This window comes from Pagrus pagrus (assembly GCF_965226575.1).
Source record: "Pagrus pagrus genome assembly, chromosome: 1".
NCBI lineage: Eukaryota > Metazoa > Chordata > Actinopteri > Spariformes > Sparidae > Pagrus > Pagrus pagrus.
Genome location: NC_140185.1, coordinates 8,099,126 through 8,118,936, shown reverse-complemented (window position 1 = coordinate 8,118,936; position 19,811 = coordinate 8,099,126). Strand labels below are relative to the sequence as shown.

General features: G+C 42.3%; 1 protein-coding gene across 1 annotated transcript in view; it reads right to left on the bottom strand.

The window, feature by feature from the left end:
* The window catches only part of itfg1 (integrin alpha FG-GAP repeat containing 1), a 154,256-nt gene that overhangs the window by 43,786 nt on the left and 90,659 nt on the right, over window positions 1-19,811 (bottom strand). Inside the window, exons 11-12 of the mRNA XM_084342494.1 lie at window positions 17,418-17,568; window positions 16,221-16,329 (exon numbers count right to left, since the gene is read on the bottom strand). Of these exons, the coding sequence (XP_084198620.1) occupies window positions 16,221-16,329; window positions 17,418-17,568 (260 nt within the window). The remainder of the gene's footprint in view (window positions 1-16,220; window positions 16,330-17,417; window positions 17,569-19,811) is intronic.

The following is a 19,811-nucleotide window of genomic DNA, read 5'->3' as shown; positions in this document are numbered from 1 at the left end:
AATCCGTGGCTACTAAATGGCAGGTGTGCCGTACAAATGTTTCAAGAAATGTGGGGACAGGGGTGCCTATAAATGTACTTCCTTGAACTCATTCATTCATGTGTGTCCTAGCGTCCTCAGATGAATAGTGCTGTATTAAAAACATAGAAATTAGAACAACACTACCTTCTTGTCAAAGCATACCGGCTTTGAAATAAATGTACTGACATCTGAGGTGTTGACATTAAATATTAATGAGTTGCAAGCTGTAATTTTAAGCATGCCTTCACATGCACAAGCAATAATTTCATCTGACTTTCTAATGAATCTCAGGCAAAGGCTTGAAATCGTTCAGTAAATAAACCTACTAAAACTGTTATGTGCTTTCAAGGAATTGAAGGAAAATGCAAAATAATAACCTGAATTTAAAATACTTCCTACTGACCTATATTTGACTGTATTTGAGCAAACAGGGAGAGTAGGGAATCAACAACATCTTGCTCAGTGTTGTCTCACCATTATCTGAAAATATCTGAGGAGCCCTTCATAACTCCTGCTATGACTACATGCATTATTGTTTGGGAGACTCCAGCTTTTGTTTTTTTTAAGATACGTACTCAACTGTCCCAAATGTGCAGCAAACATTTCATACACAGATAGAAAATCTGAACACTTAATTGAAGTTCTTCTTATATTTACAAAAACTGCACCATGTCACCACTATAGTTTGCAACAGATATGATCTTTGAATGCATTCTCACCCACCACAAAAAACACAGCAATATGATCATCACAATGCAGAGAGCTCATTTCATCAGAAATTAATTGCTGTATGTGGACTTAAAAGCAAACAATTCTGCAACCCTTTTCCCTAAAAAGTTATTACTTTTTTATCCAATAGTGGATGCTTAAATTTGATTTTAGCACTATATTGCTTTTTTATGTTCATGCACGTCATAAAAGATTTTCAGCCATGCACCTGCATTAGCCACCTAGCTGGTCGAAAACCATAAGGAAGGCACTTGTTAGCCTTTACTTCAGATCCCTACACTAACAGGTTCCCTACAGGAGACCTTTATGTGATAGGAACCTCACCTATAAAAGCACCACCATTGAAACGCTATAAAAAGAAACCATAGAGAGCTATAGTAACAACATGCACACGCCACAACTCATTCCTGAGCTGTTGGGCCAGCTCAGGTAACATACGCACACAAACATCCATGCATAAAGAGGAAAATGCGATGAGCAGCCCTTGACGGGAGAAAGTGACATGCTGAGTCAGTGCTAGTGGGTACAAGAGTTAGTCGACGAGAGCTAAGCAGACACACACTGTACACGGAAAACACACTGACACACAAACACAATAATGTGACAGCTGAGCCGCGTTTGCCCTGAGATGCTCATCGCTTCTCATTGTCTTCAGGCTGCTTTTGCTGACTGCAGGGTTGCTTACAGACATGCACGCCGCCCCCTTACACACAGTCAAATACACACAGTCACCAACAGCAAGCTGACATCTGCTTTTAAATAGCAATAACAACGTCAGAAAGGACCACCTGCTCATGTCCATATCACAAAATACACTGTATTGTTCCATATGATATGTACAGCGTGTACTGTTTGTGTGTGTGTGTGTGTCTGTGCATATGCAGCTTTAAACATTTGGATTTTATTATGAAAGCTCTGCAATAACATTTCCCTGAAGAGCTTTCACTTAACAAAATGTCTCCTTTGAAACTGGTTTCCTCATGAGTGTTTGACTGCAAACTATAACAATATCCCCATTTGCCCCCATTAGACATACTTAACTGGTTATTGTCTCGTCTGGTCGAAGTGTAGGTAAGACAAGGCTCTGCACCGCCGTGGGGATTCAAATCCCAGAGGGAGCCTTCCCTGCTCAGTGTTCATTTTGGGTAACATCATTATAATGTTGTTGCGTGCTCACTTTCCCTGAACAGCTGGCATAGGCTTCAACTGTGTTTCACTTTCCTGATGAACACTGCAAATGCAATGTGACCACCACCATGTTAATGAGTCATATCAATTAGAAAAAAGTTTAGCATCATTACAGAGGCTAAGTGTTTAGAGAGAACCTGTTCTCTTCATTCATATGTTTGTCTCACACTGTGGTGGGAAAACCACAGACCAGAAAGCAGTGGAAGTAAGTAGGCAATCAAGGTGTGTTCAAAGTGTCTGTACTGAGAAGTGACAAAGGATCAAAAGTGCTTTTCAGAAACTTGCACCTCTAATATAATGTAAATAATATTTATAAAAACTAGAATTACCAACTTGTGGTTAAATGCCTCAGCACGCCAGGCAAGTTGCTATGAAGCTATGAATAATAGGAAGAACATTTTCAGCAGAATATTATGATGTCACGTTGCATTTAACCTCTGACCTTTTGGATATCAAACATCATGACTTCGTCGTTTGATCTTATTAAAGATTTTTGTACATTTAATCATAATTATTGTATGAATATTTGAGTTATGGCCAAAAATGTGTGTGTTGTCAATGTTTGTGAGGTCACAGGGACCATGACCTCAGGTGACCTTTGGCCACCATATTCTAATCAGTTTGTCCTTCAAGTCCAAGTGAACGTTTGTAGGCGTTCTTGAGATATCGCTCTCACATGAAAGGGATGGACTGACATACATACATACAGATGTGCAGACTGATAGTCAATCTGAATGTGAAATATCAAAGACTGAAAAGACAGGGTGCCTTTTTTGGTAAATAGGTGGCAAAGTTTCTACTTTATTTACACTGAAAATAATAGAGGTATGAATAGAGGCCACCTTTACACTTGACAGGATTACATTATTGAAAATCCACCAGGCACTGATTGAATTTTCTCAGTTTTTGGTCAGGATCCAGAATAGCTGATATGATAAAAGGGCAAAAAAACCCAAACTTGTCCAGCTACTTGGTTTTTGGGCATGATGTAGAAACATCACAATTTTTCTGGAAGAAGGATTAGATGCTACACTAAAAAATATGAATTACTGCTCCCTGTAAGTGATGGATAAAATGGCTGTAATATGTAAAATGCTGTGTTATATGGCTTGCTTGAAGTCAAATTTGCAGACAGAACCATTACCACTTCAACTGTCAACATAAGCTACTGCTGGATGCTTTTTTGACAAACATGGGCGCAGGAGCTCCCACTCAGTCGTCTTTGTGTGCTGCAGCATACACGGAAAAGTATTCACACTAATCTAAATATACAGCCTCCAGTTAAATCCTCCTCCGGACGACACAGCCACACTGAAAGGCTTCATGTAAATCTCCTCATTGTCATTTGAATGAAATGAAAAGAGGGAATAAAAGACAGCTTTGACTGACAGGCTGAGAGAGGCTGAGAGGAAGCAGGGGGACAGGAAACGAGACCTTTGCCGAAGGGAAACAAGAGAGGAGTGAAGGCAGGGTGAGGACAGGAGGAGAGGTGAGGGCGAGATAAAAATCAGACACTGGAGAGGGTGAGAGGGGAGGAAATGAAAGATGGAGGGGGACAAGGGAGGAGAAGAAAGGAGAGGAGGAAATGTGGAAAGATGAAAGTAGAGAGCTGGATTTGGCAAACGAGGAAAAGAGATGAAAAGGGAGGTGAGGAGTGGAGAGCGGAGAAGGGACTAAGAAAAGCTCCCAGATGTTTCTCAATGCAGCTAATCTGCATCCTAATAAGTGAGCAGGAAACTAATCAACTCATACAGTTCTGCCTGTCAGTCTCTCTCTTCATCTCGTTCCCACAAACACACACAGACACACACAGATGCACACACTTGGAGATGCTCATGCAGAGATACCCCCTCCCCCTCTCCTCCCCATCACCCATCATTTTATCCTTCTTTCTAATTTTGGACTTTATGATTTCTCCCATTTCCTCCTTCCTCAGCAGTAATCATCCATCCATCTGTCCAAGCTGCAACCACTTTATGCTTCATTGTCTCTCGCAGCTTATAGTGGAACCACTTTGCTTTATGCATGTCCTTACTTACTCGAAAAACAAAGTAATATATTTCTCTCTTCAATCATGGGGCCAAAATGTTTGGACTGTGTGTAAAACCTACACAAACCTGACGTGCAAGAAAAACATTCCAAGAGAGACAAAGAAAATGTGACGGATGTAACACTGGGAGCATGATTAATGATCAATTAATGAGCAGCGGCATTCAAAAAAAGAAGTAATTTTTCTCTGCAATTTACACTTCACACTCTGTCTCAGTTTAAAAAGAGTTTCACCTGCAATTATTGTGACATAACACATCAGCAGAGCTGATAGCCAGTTGGTGAGGACCCACTTGGGTTTTATACATATTCACAGACCTGAGACCTGCAGCAATACACCAAGACCCAATGTGAGTCAATATAATGCATGCTGACATTTGTTAATGAGCACTAAACAGAAGAAAGAAGATGAAAGTAAAGCAGAGACTGATGGGAATGACATGGGTTTTGCAGGTAATTGGTCATAAACCAAAATATTGGACAAAATGAAAGCTGGACAAGACGGAAGGGAAAGAAAGACAGAGAGGTGAGGGGTTCAAAGTTATTACAGTTCATCCTCCTGGGACCACGAATGTGTGCACCAAATTTCAAATCAAATCAAATCAAATCAACTTTATTTATATAGCACCTTTCATACATGTTAAAATGCAGCCCAAAGTGCTGTACATTAAAAGAAAAGAAAAATGAAACAAACCCCGCATAACATCCCCATTCATGTGACACAGATACACACGCATATGCGCACACACACACATGCGCACACACTCACGCACACGTACACACACACACACACACACACACACACACACACACACATATATACAAAATAAAATGTAGTATGGCTGAGCACCGATAGACCAGGTGAGGAAACGCCAACCTGTTGGAGCCATCCCCACCGAGAGCCCCCCAAGGCCACGACCACAGGGGGGGCGCCGCCACAGAGACCATCCCGACCCAGACAGCCAGGGGCCCCTACCACGGCCATAAAGCCCTGGGGCAGGACTCCCTGACTATCCAGGCCCGGACTATCCCCAGGATGGCACCCCCGCAGGCAGGCCAGACAGAGCTCCCGGAGTGGAGGGCCCCCATGAGGAGAACAATGGAGCTGGAAACTAAGAACCTATAAACTATTAAAAGAGATGGAAGAGCGTCCTAAAACAACATAAATGAATGTTAAACCCATAAATGCAGTGTTAAAATAGATACATGAAAATATAAATAAATACATAAATAAAAAATAAATAATAAAACTTTTGAGAGGAAAATAAAAGACAATAAATGAGTAATACTAAAAGTAAATAAATAAAATAAATAAAATGGAGTAAAATGAGTTAAATTAAACTAAAATAACAATGATAAAAGGGAGCTCAGTTAAAAGCTAGATTAAAAAGATGAGTCTTGAGCCTACGTTTAAAAGCATCAACAGACTCCGCGGCCCTGAGGCCCTCCGGCAGGCTGTTCCACAAGCGAGGGCCGTAATGATAAAATGAGGCTTCACCAAAGGTTTTGGTTCTAACCTTGGGAACAGATAAAAGACCAGTACCGGAGGACCTCAGGGTCCGGGAGGGCAGATACGGTAAAAGCAGGTCAGACAGATAAGAAGGGCCAAGGCCGTTAAGACACTTGAAAACTAATAAAAGAACCTTAAAGTCGATCCTGAAGCGCACAGGGAGCCAATGCAGCGATTCTAAAACGGGTGTAATGTGGGCCCGCTTTCTGGTCTTCGTCAGCACACGTGCAGCTGAGTTCTGGAGCAGTTGAAGGTGTGAAAGGCTCTTTTTTGGAAGACCAGAGAGCAGGGCATTACAGTAATCTAATCGGCTGGAGATAAAAGCATGCATTAGCACCTCTGTGCTGGCCAGAGAGAGAAACGGGCGGACTCTGACTATATTTTTGAGATGGTAAAAACCAATCTTTGTAGAGTTTCTAATGTGTGGAATAAAATTAAGCTCAGAGTCGAAAAGAACGCCCAAGTTTTTTACGCATTGTGAATGTTTAAAAGCATTTAATTTTGGTAAAAGTTTCTCTCTTTTGCCTTCAGGACCAATAATTAAAACCTCTGTTTTTTCCTGGTTGAGCTGTAAGAAGTTTTCTGCCATCCATGACTTTATATCAAGAATACAGTTTAAAAGGGAATCAATAGGTCCCGAGTCATCAGGAGAGACGGCAATGTGAAGCTGTGTATCATCAGCGTAGCTGTGAAAATTGATGCCGTGCCTCCTGATGACGTCCCCAAGGGGTAGCATATATAAATTAAAAAGTATTGGACCTAAAATTGATCCTTGGGGCACCCCACATTCAAGTTTATGTGTTCCTGAGGAACATGTATCCATATTTACAAGAAAGTGACGATCTGTGAGGTAGGAATAAAACCAGTTAAGAACAGTACCAGAGAGGCCCACTAGGTGGCTAAGTCTGTTTAATAAGATGTGGTGATCTACTGTATCAAAAGCAGCACTTAGATCCAGTAGAACCAGGACAGAGAGTTTCTGAGAGTCCATGTTACACCTGAGATCATTCACAATCTTCACGAGGGCTGTCTCGGTACTGTGGTTCGTCCTAAAACCAGATTGACACTGTTCTAAAATATTGTTGGTCTTTAAAAAATCATTTAATTGGATAAAAACTAGTTTTTCTACAATTTTACTTAAAAAGGGTAGGTTGGACACAGGTCGGTAGTTGGCAAAAATGTCAGGATCCAAATTGCTCTTCTTCAGAAGGGGCTTCACCACTGCTGTTTTAAAGGCAGTGGGGAAGACACCCGTCTGGAGAGAGCAATTCACAATATTTAAAAGTTCAAACTCAAAGAACGCATAAAATTGTTTTAAAAGTGATGTGGGAATTGGGTCTAAAAGGCAGGTTGTTGGGTTAGCTCGGGAGAAAACTCTACCGAGCGTTTCTGCATCAACCAGGACAAAATGCTCCATTGTCTCCACAGATAAAAGCGATGGTTCAGGTCTGTTAAAAGCAGCATTCTTCTGTTCTAAAAGAGTGGATCTAATGTCAATGATTTTACCTCTGAAGTGGTCTGCAAAGTCTTCACATAGATCGTCTGTTGGAACTGTGGACGATTTCTTAAAATCAGTATTAATTAAACGAGAAATAGTGGAAAAGAGAAATTTATGGTTGTTCTTTTTGTCTGAGATGAGTCGTGAGAAGTGGGAAGTTCTTGCCTGTTTTACTGATTTATTGTAGGTTTTGAGTATGTCCCGGAATATTTCAAAATGAACTGTTAGCTTTGTCTGCCTCCATTTTCTCTCTGCGCTCCTGCAATTTCTTTTCAGTTGTTTTATTTCAGTGTTTATCCAGGGTGATGTAGGTTTGATTGATATTGTTTTTGTGGAAATGGGAGCCACTGTGTCTAGGGCTGACCTCAGTTTACTGTTAAAATTATCAACAATAAAATCGCAGGGTGCAGGTAAAATGTCGGCAGTGCTGTTGTGTAAAATTTCAATAAAATTTGCAGCCACTTCGGGGGTAAGGTAGCGCTTCCTCACTGTTCTCACCGGGGCCTCCCGTTGGATAAAAATGGAGATATCAAAAAACACACAGTGATGGTCGGACACAGCCAGGTCGACAACAGAGGACACACCAGTGGACAGGCCATATGTTATGACCAGGTCCAGGGTATGTCCTCTGTTGTGGGTGGGCTGTGTGACATGTTGCTTAAAATCCAGGTAGTTTAAAAGATTTAAAAATTCAGTCGCAGTGGGATCTGAATTATCATCTGTGTGTATGTTAAAATCACCAGCTATTAAGACCCTATTGTATGTTGAGTGTAAAATCGATAAAAGTTCGGAGAACTCACTAAAAAAAGAGGGATGGTGCTTCGGTGGTCTGTAAATAGTCATACATAAAATCGGAGGACTGCTAAAAACAAAGGCATGATGTTCAAATGATGTGTAGTTGTTAAAAGTGATGTCCTTTGTTATTATAGAGTTAGAAATTATTGTTGCAGTCCCGCCACCTCTTCTACCACTCCTGTTAGAAAATAAAAAACTAAAATTTGATGGGGAAGCCTCAGTGAGAACGGCTGGTGCATCAGTGCTGAGCCATGTTTCAGTTAAAAGTAAACAGTCAAGTTTGTTTTCTAAAATAAGGTCATTGATAATAAAAGACTTATTTGACAGGGAGCGAACGTTTAAAAGTGCCATGTGGAGGGTTGTATGTGGGCTGGGAGATGGCAGTGCAGTTTCTCCTTGAGCTGGTGTTGCCGGAACTGCCCGCAGACACCTGTTGCGGTCCCGTGATCCCCTCAGTGATGTGTGGTGATGATGGGGAAACCTGGTGGAGATAACTGTCTGGATCGGAAACGCAGCTGGTGAGGGAGTTATTGACAGGTGTGTGCTATCAGGAGAAAGAGCAAGGGGCGTGGTGTTTGCTACTTTGTCAGGGGAGGACAGTCAGTCTGATGAAGTGGTCTCTACTGCGTGCTGCAGATTAGCAGCTAGAGTGCGGCTACCCAGGCCACTTGGGTGGAGACCGTCGTCTCTAAAGAAGGAGGGACGGTTCCAGAAAAGATTAAAATTTTCGATGAAGTTAAAATTGTGCGCTCTACACGCAGACTGAAGCCACGTGTGGAGCCCGAGGATCCTGCTGAAACGCTCGGTTCCACGGGACAGCGTGGGGACTGGGCCAGAAACAAATACCATTTTTCCACAGTTTTTCAGGAGACCAAACAGGTCATTGAAAAATGATTTGGTCAGCTCAGACTGCATACGGGTTGTGTCATTTGTTCCCACATGAACAATGACTCGTTTGATGGAGGGCGGGAGAGAGCGCAACAGCTCCGGAAGTTGTGTCAGAATGACCGGGACTGTGGCTCCAGGGAAACAGTGAGTGATGGCGTTGGAAAAATGAACATTTCTGATTATTGAGTCGCCCACAATCAGTGTTGCGGGAGGGGGACGTGGACGAGGGGCTTGGGACTGACCGCTGCCGGCAGCCAGGGGGCGGGGCGAGGTTCCCAGTCGGCCGGGGATGGTGCGGTGCTGAGGCGCGTGCTTGGACGTTGGAGGCTGTTCTCCTGTCAGCTGCCAGTGGCGGAAACCTCCTGAGCACCTGTTTACGGTCTCCGTCTGCCTTTTTTGTCGGTGGGAAAGGGAGGATTCCCCCCCCTTATGATGTCGCTTCCCCGCGGAGGACTGGACAGTCGCCCGATCACCGACAGCTGGAATACTTTGGGCCGGACCGGAGCGACATGCGCCAGAAGCCGTGGTGTCAGGAGGCACTTCACCCAGGGCGAGACCTGAATGGCTCGAAAGAGTCGAAATTGCCGATCCGGGGAAGCCGGCCTGAGGCGCTTGGTCGGTGATCGCAGACAGCTGAGGAAAATCCTCCATACTCAGGATGTTGTACCTGTTTGACAGCTGGAGTTCACAGGGAGGTCGCGGGCGGGTCGTAGGCCTCCTTCCGCCCACCGCAAACCAGGACCCGTGCCTCGGAGTAGAGCTGCTGAGTCTGTGGTCTGGGGTGAAGGCCAGCGAAGTAGCGGGAAATCTTTTTGGCTTCGCTCCCAACGATTCCCAAGGTTCCCCAGCTTGGAGTCGTAGATGACGGGCTGAAGGAGCCGCTGGAGTAGCCGGAGTAGCCCCGGGGAGAGGTGAAGAGGGCCGGCTGCCGGTGATTGGCGCTGCCGGTGTAGCAGCCGGAGCTGCTACCGCTGAAGCTAGCGCTGCAGCCGCTGGAGTAGCCCCGGGGGGAGATGAAGAAGGCCGGATGCCGGTGATTGGCGCTGCCGGTGTAGCAGTAGGAGCTGCTACCGCTGGAGCTGGCGCTGCTACCGCTGGATTAGCCCCCGAGAGAGGTGAGGGGGGCCGGGTGCCGGTGATCGGCCCTGCCGGTGTAACAGTAAGTGCGGCAGCAGGAGCCGCACTCTTCCAACCCGGGTGGTTGGCGCCCGCGGCGGGGATGGTGGAGTCCAACTCGGCCGGGCCAGCGGGAGGACCAGCACCTACAGTGACCAAGGAGTCCAGAAGCATCTCCTCATTCCGTATCCAGTAGAGATCGGAGACCCGGCGCTCGAGTTCGGCGATCTTCTGGGTTTTCTGGAGACAGCTATCACACCCCTGCGAGGAGTTTAGAGACCCCCCATCACAGGGCTCCACGGCGAAGGTAGGCATGATTATGGTGCTTAGCCTAGCGGCGTGAGCTAATTAGCGTAGCCGGCGCCGCTACAAGTGTCCCGGTACTGGTACAAACAGAGTGGAGATGATAGATGGTGTGGCCGCCGATTACAAAAAGAAAGTCATACATCAACGATGAGATGGAGAGGGAGCAAGCATGGGTATTAGCCTTGATATTGGACTGAAACTATAGAAAAGTTTGAGTTTTCGCTCTGACGCTCTGCTCCGCTCTGCTCCGCTCTTCACAAGATCATATTCAATAGATACTGAAATTAAAAGCCAAAAAGTTCAACCTCATGGTGGCACTAGTCAGTGGATCACCAAAATCATCATCTATGGACCTTTCAAATTTAGCTAATTTGTTGTTGTGATATTTCACTCCGAAACACAAGCCTTAACCTCATCATGGTGCTAGATGTACAATCAGTTCATCACCACCATCAGTCAGATTCATCCTCTGGGGACCATCAAACGCTTTAATAAATATCAATAATAATTTAAAATTGAATTGGCATCTGTTGCAATGGTGTTTAGATATTTCAATCCTGACCAAAGTAATGTGGCAAACAGACGACCAGCCTGTCCTCCTCAGGAAAATGACCATATAGGTCCAAAATGGAAGCAGATGATTATGACCCTTAATTACGTTTTATTCTTTGACAGCTCCCTCTAGCAGCTGCAGTAGTGATTACAGTTGTAAAGGAGGAAGAGAGAGGAAATTCAATAGAATCCCACAGAACAACTGCCATCCTCAGAGCCATGCCACTTTCATGGCTAAAAATATCAGGCTCTCAAACACTTGCATTTGAACAAAAAATGGAACATTTCTTGCAAAAAATGTAATGTATACAATATAATCTGCAACAACAAGTTAGTAACATTGATATCAGTAATGTAAGCACACCAAAGGCCATGCAACGTTTTACAATAACACAGGGAGTGAAGTGAACTGTTACTTCACACTTAATACAATTCAACTAAAGACTCTTAGAAGAACCTCCCTTTAAGGAGTGTCAAAACAAAATGATATACAGGCCTGATGTGCTTTATTCTCAGCTTTCAGGGATATATATATATAAATATACATATATTTTTTCCACAGAGTGGCATCCAAGCTGACAAGTCTGCTGTTGCTGCATTCAAAAGACCTCTGGCATGCTCCTCAATAATATATGCTCCTATGGCAACAGAGGTAAGGGTCTTGATGGAATGTGCCGGTGAGTGAACTATTGCATGTCGGGCACACAGGAGGAGAAGATGTCAGACCAGTACAGGTTCAGGTCATCTCAGTGTGAAAAGTCCAGTGAGAGTCCAGGCCTCTGGCAGGCAGAGAGACAAGGCTGCTGTCTGAGGCCAACCTGTGATGGATTTAACCCGGGAAATCCGTGTGCATCCCTTCACTCACAAACAGCACACACACACACGCCAAGCCTGACACAAAGTCAATCCTTCAGCGGGTGTTGTTCCATAATGCTCAGGGGAGGGTTGAGGGATGTCATCTTGTGAAAATAGGATTCCATCTTACAAAACGTGGGACTGGATCAGGCTGTCGACACATTATGTCAGGCAATCGTGTTTTTGTAAAGTCTGAATATGAAGTTCAAACGCTCAGTCTCAATTATTATAGTGTAACGCCATCAGCTATACTATCAGAGACGCCTGAAAAGAATGGTAAATAAATAATTCACCCTCAGGGGGGGTTTACGGGAGGTGCAGGGCTATTAAGCTGCATTTGAGTTCGCTTTCACATGGGAGACGAATGAAATGTCGACAGGGTGTAGCAGTTGACAGATACATTTTTATTTTGGTCGCTTGTTGTCTGCTTGCTAGGCTGTAGTCAACTAGATGTAGAAAATGCAACACTGAACATGGATGAAATATTTACAACCAAAAATGTAATAACTGAAGTCAAATGAAGAGGAGAAGTGGAGGAACTGACAGTTTTTGCATCACCGGGGAAAAAACAGGCATTTCGGTGTGGGTGTACTGTGCGTGTTTTGTTTGATGTGCAGCAGCGAGACAAGACACGGATAACGAAAAGAACAGCAGTGTTTAGAGAGACGGCATGAAAGGAATTCATGTTCCAGCGGGAGGAAGGGGGACAAGTCAAGGTCATACACAAAAATACTGTACACACAAAGGTTGTCAGGCTAACTGGAAATAAATGCCTCTTTCTTTTGCTACAATTTTGTTTATTGATATATACGACTGTCTAAAATGTTCGTGTCATTTTACAGCATTTACTTCCAAACACATTCATGACTAATTCCCAATCTGTGCCATTGCTTGTTGCTGTTAAGCACAGGGCTGCACAATATTGGAGAAAACTGATGCGATTTTGTTTTTATTGCGATATGAAAAACTTTCACCAGACAACTTGAATTGATCTATTTAGACAGAATTAATCATTAAAGAATGATTTTGTAGGATAATGCATTTCATCAAACAACCAAAGCATGCCGTTCTTTGTTTCATAAAATTGATCAAGAATGACTGCAATTGGTGGTTCGGTGTGTATGCAGAATCTGCATGTCACTCTCAAGCAACAAGCTTCTATGTACCAAAGAACCCTTAAATTAGACTAAATTAGACAGACTCCCCATGTAGATTACTTTCGGAGAATTACATTTGTGCAAGCTTTCCTTTTGAATGAAGCAGCAAAAAAGTTGCAGCAGGACATGTTTCCATTTGCGCAAGTGAACATCGTGTTGTTGATGCTGAAATGATATATTGTCTAGGCCTAGTTGAGCTTACTATGCCTGGAGAGGATCTGGACTACATACTGTATAGCAAGATTGCAATAATGATTTAAAGATATAATATCCAACATTATTGCATTAAAATGTCCAAACATGACTAGACCTTTATCATAAATTCCATTGAATTGTGTAATTAGATTATCCCAAATGTTTTCAACTAGGTGAAAATCCAGAGAAATCTTGGATTTACTCTCGCATTTCAGTTGCCAGTCACCTTAACGTCTGGTGAAATACCAGATGATACATCAGAGAGTGAGGAGTGAAAAGGGCACACTGACTAAATAGGACGTGAATGAAGCTTTAATTCATCATCTCGTCTTCAAACATTTCCTCCTAAGTCACATAAGACAGATTTTAATCTTAAATGGTGGTTGTTTAATAAGAAACAACGGCTATGATCCCCCTGCTACAGCAAGACGAGTTATCTTTTTTTTCTCTCATTGTTTTGAATGTTTGTTTTTCTTGTTTCTTTTTTATAATAATAATTATTATTATTTTTTTTTTTCTAAATATAATTATTTATAAATTAGTCAATAACTAGCATCACCAGTGATTGTGTGCAGGATCGTTAAACTCTTGTATTTGTGGTCTACACAGCATTGAACAAGAAGAGTTTTTACCGAGCAAAAATCTCTTGCTCTGACAGTAGATGATCAATATTTATTGTTACCAGCTACATTATTTACCTTTTATGGTAATAATGTCAAACTGCTTGCTACTAACATGCCATCACTCAACTTAAAGTTCTGATATCTGACTGACAAGCTTTACACTGCTGACAGCTCTGCATATTGGCTGACTGGCTCGTTAAGGTTGGAGGTGAGCTGAGGTGATGAGCTCGATCGTTCACCCACAAAAAGACTAACCACTAACACAATACATGCTCTACCTTTTCAAACTTCAATGAAACTGGAACCTGTGACGTCGAGTTCATGGGTTCGACTTCATCTCCGACATAGAAGTTTAATCTCGTCATGAAACCACAGGTGTTTCTCATGGACCTGTCTTCAAGTGGGCTGAAAACATTGCTGTAACAACAGACCAAATGGAGAATGATTGCAACCAATCCTTTTCCAACTCTCTAGTCCCACCATTAAAAGCGTTGTTGCGTCATCCGTCAAAATTTAACATGCTCTGCACCCTCACATTTAAATGCACAGCTCCAGTGTGTCACTCACATGGCTGAGAGAGTATTCAACTGCTCGCTGCCAGACATCAGAAAAACAGATACAGTACCTCAAACCACCTCAAAGGTATCGTGCTGTCTACCCTGTGGTGGATCCTTCTGGTGCATGATTTTGCACTTTGTCATTATGGTAGGCACTAGATCTACAACTAAAGATGCACACAAATACAGTCCTGGACTTAACGTCTCCACATGGAAATGTACAACTGTACCAATCCTTTTTGCCAATCTGACACAACTTAAATGTAGCTTAATACCAGGCATGACTTCCTTCCTTTCCTTATGTATGTATATATATATATCCTTAAGTATGACTTCACCATACTATCAGATGATTGTCATTTTGTTTTGGATTATGAATCGATTTGTTCAATCCCCTCATCACTTTGACCCTGAGTCACTGTGTGTTGGCTTCCGCTGTAAATTAGTTGTTGAGTGGAGACTTGGAATGTCTTCACAGTGCCATGTCTGCATTATAGCAGAGGATTCAGAGAATCAATACTATGCTATGTATCTCAGGCAGTATGTGTTGAACAGGTCAGTTCTGAGTATGTAACACTTGGCAAAGGATATTGATCGTGATGCATACTGTAAGCGTGTGCACTGTGCTGGTGTGAGCTTATGAAGGCATGGTGGTGATTTATGTGTGTGTCTCTTGTGTATGTGTGTGATCGTGAAAGCAGAGGAGCAGTTGTAGCCCCTCCTTTCCAAGAGAGACAAAACAACAACTGTTCGCCAACTGTGCTGAAACAGAAAGGGATGAGCAACGCTCCCTTTCCTACTAATGAGCAGAGCAGAGTGACAGATTAAACCGTGCAGAGGCCCACCCTAGAGTGAAACTATTTTTGCTTTCCTCAAATGTCACTAGGTACTAACGCTGTACCAACATTTTGACTTCAGAAGAATACGTCTTGATTTTTACTCAAATGCTGTTAAAATGAAAAAAATAAAAGAAATAAAATCTATAAAAAAAATAAAAAAAAGCAGTGAGCCAAATATAAACACGATTTCTGAGCACCGCACGCAGATAGAGCTACACAACAGCTTCTACTGTAGGCAGACATCATTTGTGAACATCAGGTTTAAAGTGTGATTGAAATACAGAATATTGCAGACACCATGTGTGGTGTTTCTTCAGAATTAGTGAACGTCTAGTTGTCTTTGTAGGATTGACAGAATAAAGGTTATTTTTCTGATATTTCTGACACCTTTATCAGGCAGTCAGACGGGGAAAGTGACAGGTTACATGGGGAGAGCAGTAGGGGGCTGACATGCAATAAAAGTGCCAGGACTCCATGGCTACATGGTGTGCACCTCTTGTGTTCAGTAGTAAACCCCTAAATCATGAAATGAACTTTACTGCACTTACGCTGCTGTTTTAACGTAATCTTTTATGCTGAGAGAATCTGGTGTGGGGTCAGTGCCAGTAAACAATGCAAGTCACACATTTTAAGGCAGAGGTCGGTTTAAACCAGAATTAGAATTGTATCATCTTACAATAATACTTTGAAACACCAGGAACTGCACATAATCCATGAGAACAAAAGACTTAGGACTTAAGTCTAACAAGTAAACCTGAACACTTTTAGCCCATTATTCTGCTTCCACTCTTGTGTCATAGCCGAAGTATTATCAATGGCACCAACGTGACTGTGAGTTGTGTTCCTTACAGTGCTGTCTTTACAGTAAATCTTTGCTGAAAGTGATATACGGTCTCATAGTGGAGAACAAGGAAAAGAGGACTGAGTTTGAAAAATGACCTTTGGGAAGAAAATGCATCTACTAGAGCAGTCTTGTGCATTTCAATTCGGGATAATATGGAAGAAAATCTCAGACAATATCCCCTTTCACCACCAAACTGAGCAGCTTAATGCTAAAGATCCATAGAAGACGGCGAGATAACAGTCATAAGTATCTGTTTTCTCTGTCTGGGGGAAGAGCTGCTCATTTTAAATGATTCACATTAGTCTAGAAGGTGCTGTTATAGTAAATTGCACTAAATCACAAAATATCAGCTGTATTTTTTTAGGAAGAATAAAGGAGACAGAAACGGGCACAATGAAGACTTTCTCTTTCTTCATTCATCTGCTACAATAAACTGGTACGGGCATGTGAAGGGGGAGGAGAGATGGACAGAGCATTTTCGGCAAATCAGTCACTTACCCATCACTTTAACGAAGTAGGCATCAGCTTCAAAATTGTTCTTCAAAGCGTGGATGATCAAGTCCTTTTTGCCCTCGGCCTGGCTTAGAACCAGCATGTCTAATATACCCTGCAAATGAAGACAGGCATATAGATAAGGGACAATGAGAGCATGGTGTGTGTGTCTTCTGATGTACATTTTTATCCCTCTAACATATTGGGTGACTGATCCAGCATTATCTTATCATCTCCATTCTTCCTTCCTTCTCTTCCCCTCGATACATCTTTTTCCCTTTTATACATTTTCTCTCAAGTGAACGAGAGAGCAAGGGACGAAAAGAGAGAGAGAGAGTTGAATTTAACAGACAGGCCACATTAGCAGTAATAATTAATTCTGATAAGACAAGCACATACAGGCGATTGCTTTGCAGCTACTGAAATATATGCAGTCACTTATTATGGGTGTGCGTGCAGGAAAAAGTGATGGGAGCCTGTAAAACACAAAAAGTAGGATTCTGACAATGAGAAGTGTGTAAGATACTGTGTTTTTTTTCATCATCACTCTCACCATGGATAGAAATCCAGGAAGAAACAAATGAAAAAGACTGTGTGTAATAATAACAGCAGGGGCTGTAAAACCACAGCAGCAGAGCACACAAAGAAAATAAATAACACTTTGTCGTGTAAATACAAAGCTGGCAAAGACGGAGTAAAGCAGACTTGCACACAAGCTACTGTATGTGCTTCAAACAGCATTACTGATCCTAAACAAGCATTAAACTGAACATGACATCGTCCTGTCCTCAGTCCAGTTCTGGGATATTAGATCTGAGCATGAAAGGAAAACCATAAACTTAAATCATTCTGTTGACGTCAGTGTCAAAAAAGCTTTTCACATAATCCACTTTTCTGCATCAGAGAAATCAAATATTCTTGCACGCTCCGTGAGATTTATTCATCTTTCGTCTCCATTTGGCCTCGTGTTTCCTAAATCTGTAGAAAATCTCACAAAATGATGTCATTGCAGTGGCGTATCTAACTATCTGATACTTGTAAGATTATAGATGGCAGCAAATTACTTGGAGAGATAAGAGGAGACACTAAGGAGAAAGACAAAGCTGTTGGATGTTTAGAAGAGAGACAGATTTAAGATGGAGAAACACAAGAGACAGAATGAGAGGAAGGGTGGCAATGTATGCGTATGTACAGACTACTCACGTCCTCATAGATGTCAAAGAACGTCGCCATGACGGCATTCTGGATGGCTCCCAAATCTGATTGATCCCAGTGGATGTGGAACATTCTTCCCACGTTACGGCAACTGCCGATGTTACAGGGCACGTTCTCCAGGAGAAAGGCCTGCTGACCACTGAGAGGCACAGAGAGAGAGAGAAAGAGACAAGGAGGGGAAATGCTTGTTACCATTTGAGTCTCAGATGGTTACAATGACACATCCTGATAAACTGTCAGACTGATAGCAGCTGAATCATACCAGATGACTGGGATTTTCTCCAAATTCACTCTCTGCTGACTCATATGCCACTTCTGGTGCTGACTCTGGTCCCTGCAAACTTTCACCACCACTTTCAACTACCTCTTGCTATGGACTGGAATAAAGAGTGCAAGCTGTTCATCTTTCAGTTACACCTGATGTTTTGGTTTTGTATCACAATGTGTGACTGATCCTTGTAACTGAAACATTATGAGAGAAGATACAAACCACTTAAAACATTTTGAATAGACAAGTCTGTAACACCAGAGACAACTGTTATACGACACATTACTTCCCCACAAAAGCCAGTCGCCTGAATTATCACAGCTGAACTGGGAAAAATATCAGCTGATCGTGTTGTTGCACTAATGCAAGGGCATAGTTGAGATTCACAACAGTTTCAACCGATTTGATGCAGCTGCAGACGGACTTCTGACAAGCATAGAAGAGGAGGATATCATGCTAATACCCTAGATTATCAAGAAAGGTGAGCCTATTGAAGGATTAGACTTTAACTTGCATTTGTTCAAGTGCTTTGATGATTGAGCTAATGGTGCCAGGTTGGTGTGATGAAACTATGCCCATGTGTAGTAGAGGTTCAGCCTCTGTGAAAATCTGTGTTTTTAACCTTATTTTGGTGCAAAGTCAACAAGCTTTTTAAACAGTTTTTTTTTATCAGACTCGACTGGTGATTATGTACGTGCAGTTTTTACGCCCTGGTAACCATGAAGTTATGCCTCTCTCCACATTCATTTACACTTGTTAGCCCTAAGTAACTGCCTGGGGGCATTGCCAAGGTGGCTACTGAGTGGCAAGACTTGCTTATACGGACATTGCTTATAATGACATGGAGCATATACTGCACTTGAAACAGAGAGCCAAACATAATAGTGCTGCATTTCTTAAAATAGTCCAAAAGCCTTTTCAGTACCTGTATCTGAATGAACTTTAAATGATGACCTTGTGGAATTTACTTGGGCAGCTAAGTATGACGCAACCTTGGACGTTTGTTACATTTCACCGCAAACAGCTTTGAACCAGAAAATGAGCAATTGCTCCAAAAATCAGCTTGCTAACATCATTACTCCTACGTACTTTACCTTTAATGTCCTCATGTAATGTAGCGTCAACAAAAGTGTTGCCTTCCCATGATATAATATATGTGAGGTGACTTTACTCTCTTAAATCGACAACTGTCAAACCATGATTAAAGAAGCTCAACCTATCTATATAGCAATAATCTCTGATCTATGAGGCCATAGTCATTTACAAGACTGTCCATAAGCTGCTGGTTCTTTGCTTACTGTCAATTATGTACATTACTTTGGTTAATTGGGGTTTTGCGCAAAAGGCATTCCTGAAAACATCCTTCTCAACAATCTATTATTTTTAAAGTCTTTGGGTGGAATTTTTTTCCTTTCAAAATAAGAGAATCTACCAAAGCTGCCTCAGGCTGGATCCCCAAGCACATGTGATAGTACGACATCCACAGGCACTGCTCTCTTGCTCTGCTGTACACATATCTACCCTGAATCAGGAAAAAATTACTTTGCTGCAAACATTTGTAACAACACACAATTAATATATACTACTGTACTTCCTGTCAACAATTTACATAATTTTGATGTAAATCTTTTTTGCTATATTGCATATTAAGCAAACCTTTCATTGCTGTGACCACACCCTGTATTTGGCCTCTTTCTGCAGACATGGAGAAGTGGGGAGTAATTTACTGGAGCTAAAAAAACAAAACAAAACCCATCTACTCTGGGCTCTATCTCATTTTTCTTCACCTCTCTACCTGTACTTTGTGTGCTTGATCTTTGTCACCATCTCTCCCTTTGAGTCTCTGGGGAGATTGAATCCCCCCTCTCTATCTTTGTGTCTTTCTGTCATTGGAGACGGCTCTCTGTACCTGTTCTTAGATCTCCGTGGGAGTGGTGAATGTTAAAAAAAAAAAAGCTCTGGTCTAAAAATAGACTAAATGTGAAAGCACTCCCTTTCTCTGAAGATGACTGTTTTTTTACCCAGACTGTTTCCCAGTGCAAGTGTCTAGGGAGTGGAGGTGAAAGCAAACCACAAAATAAGAGTCAATGGGACGTCTGTCATCTAGGATGCTT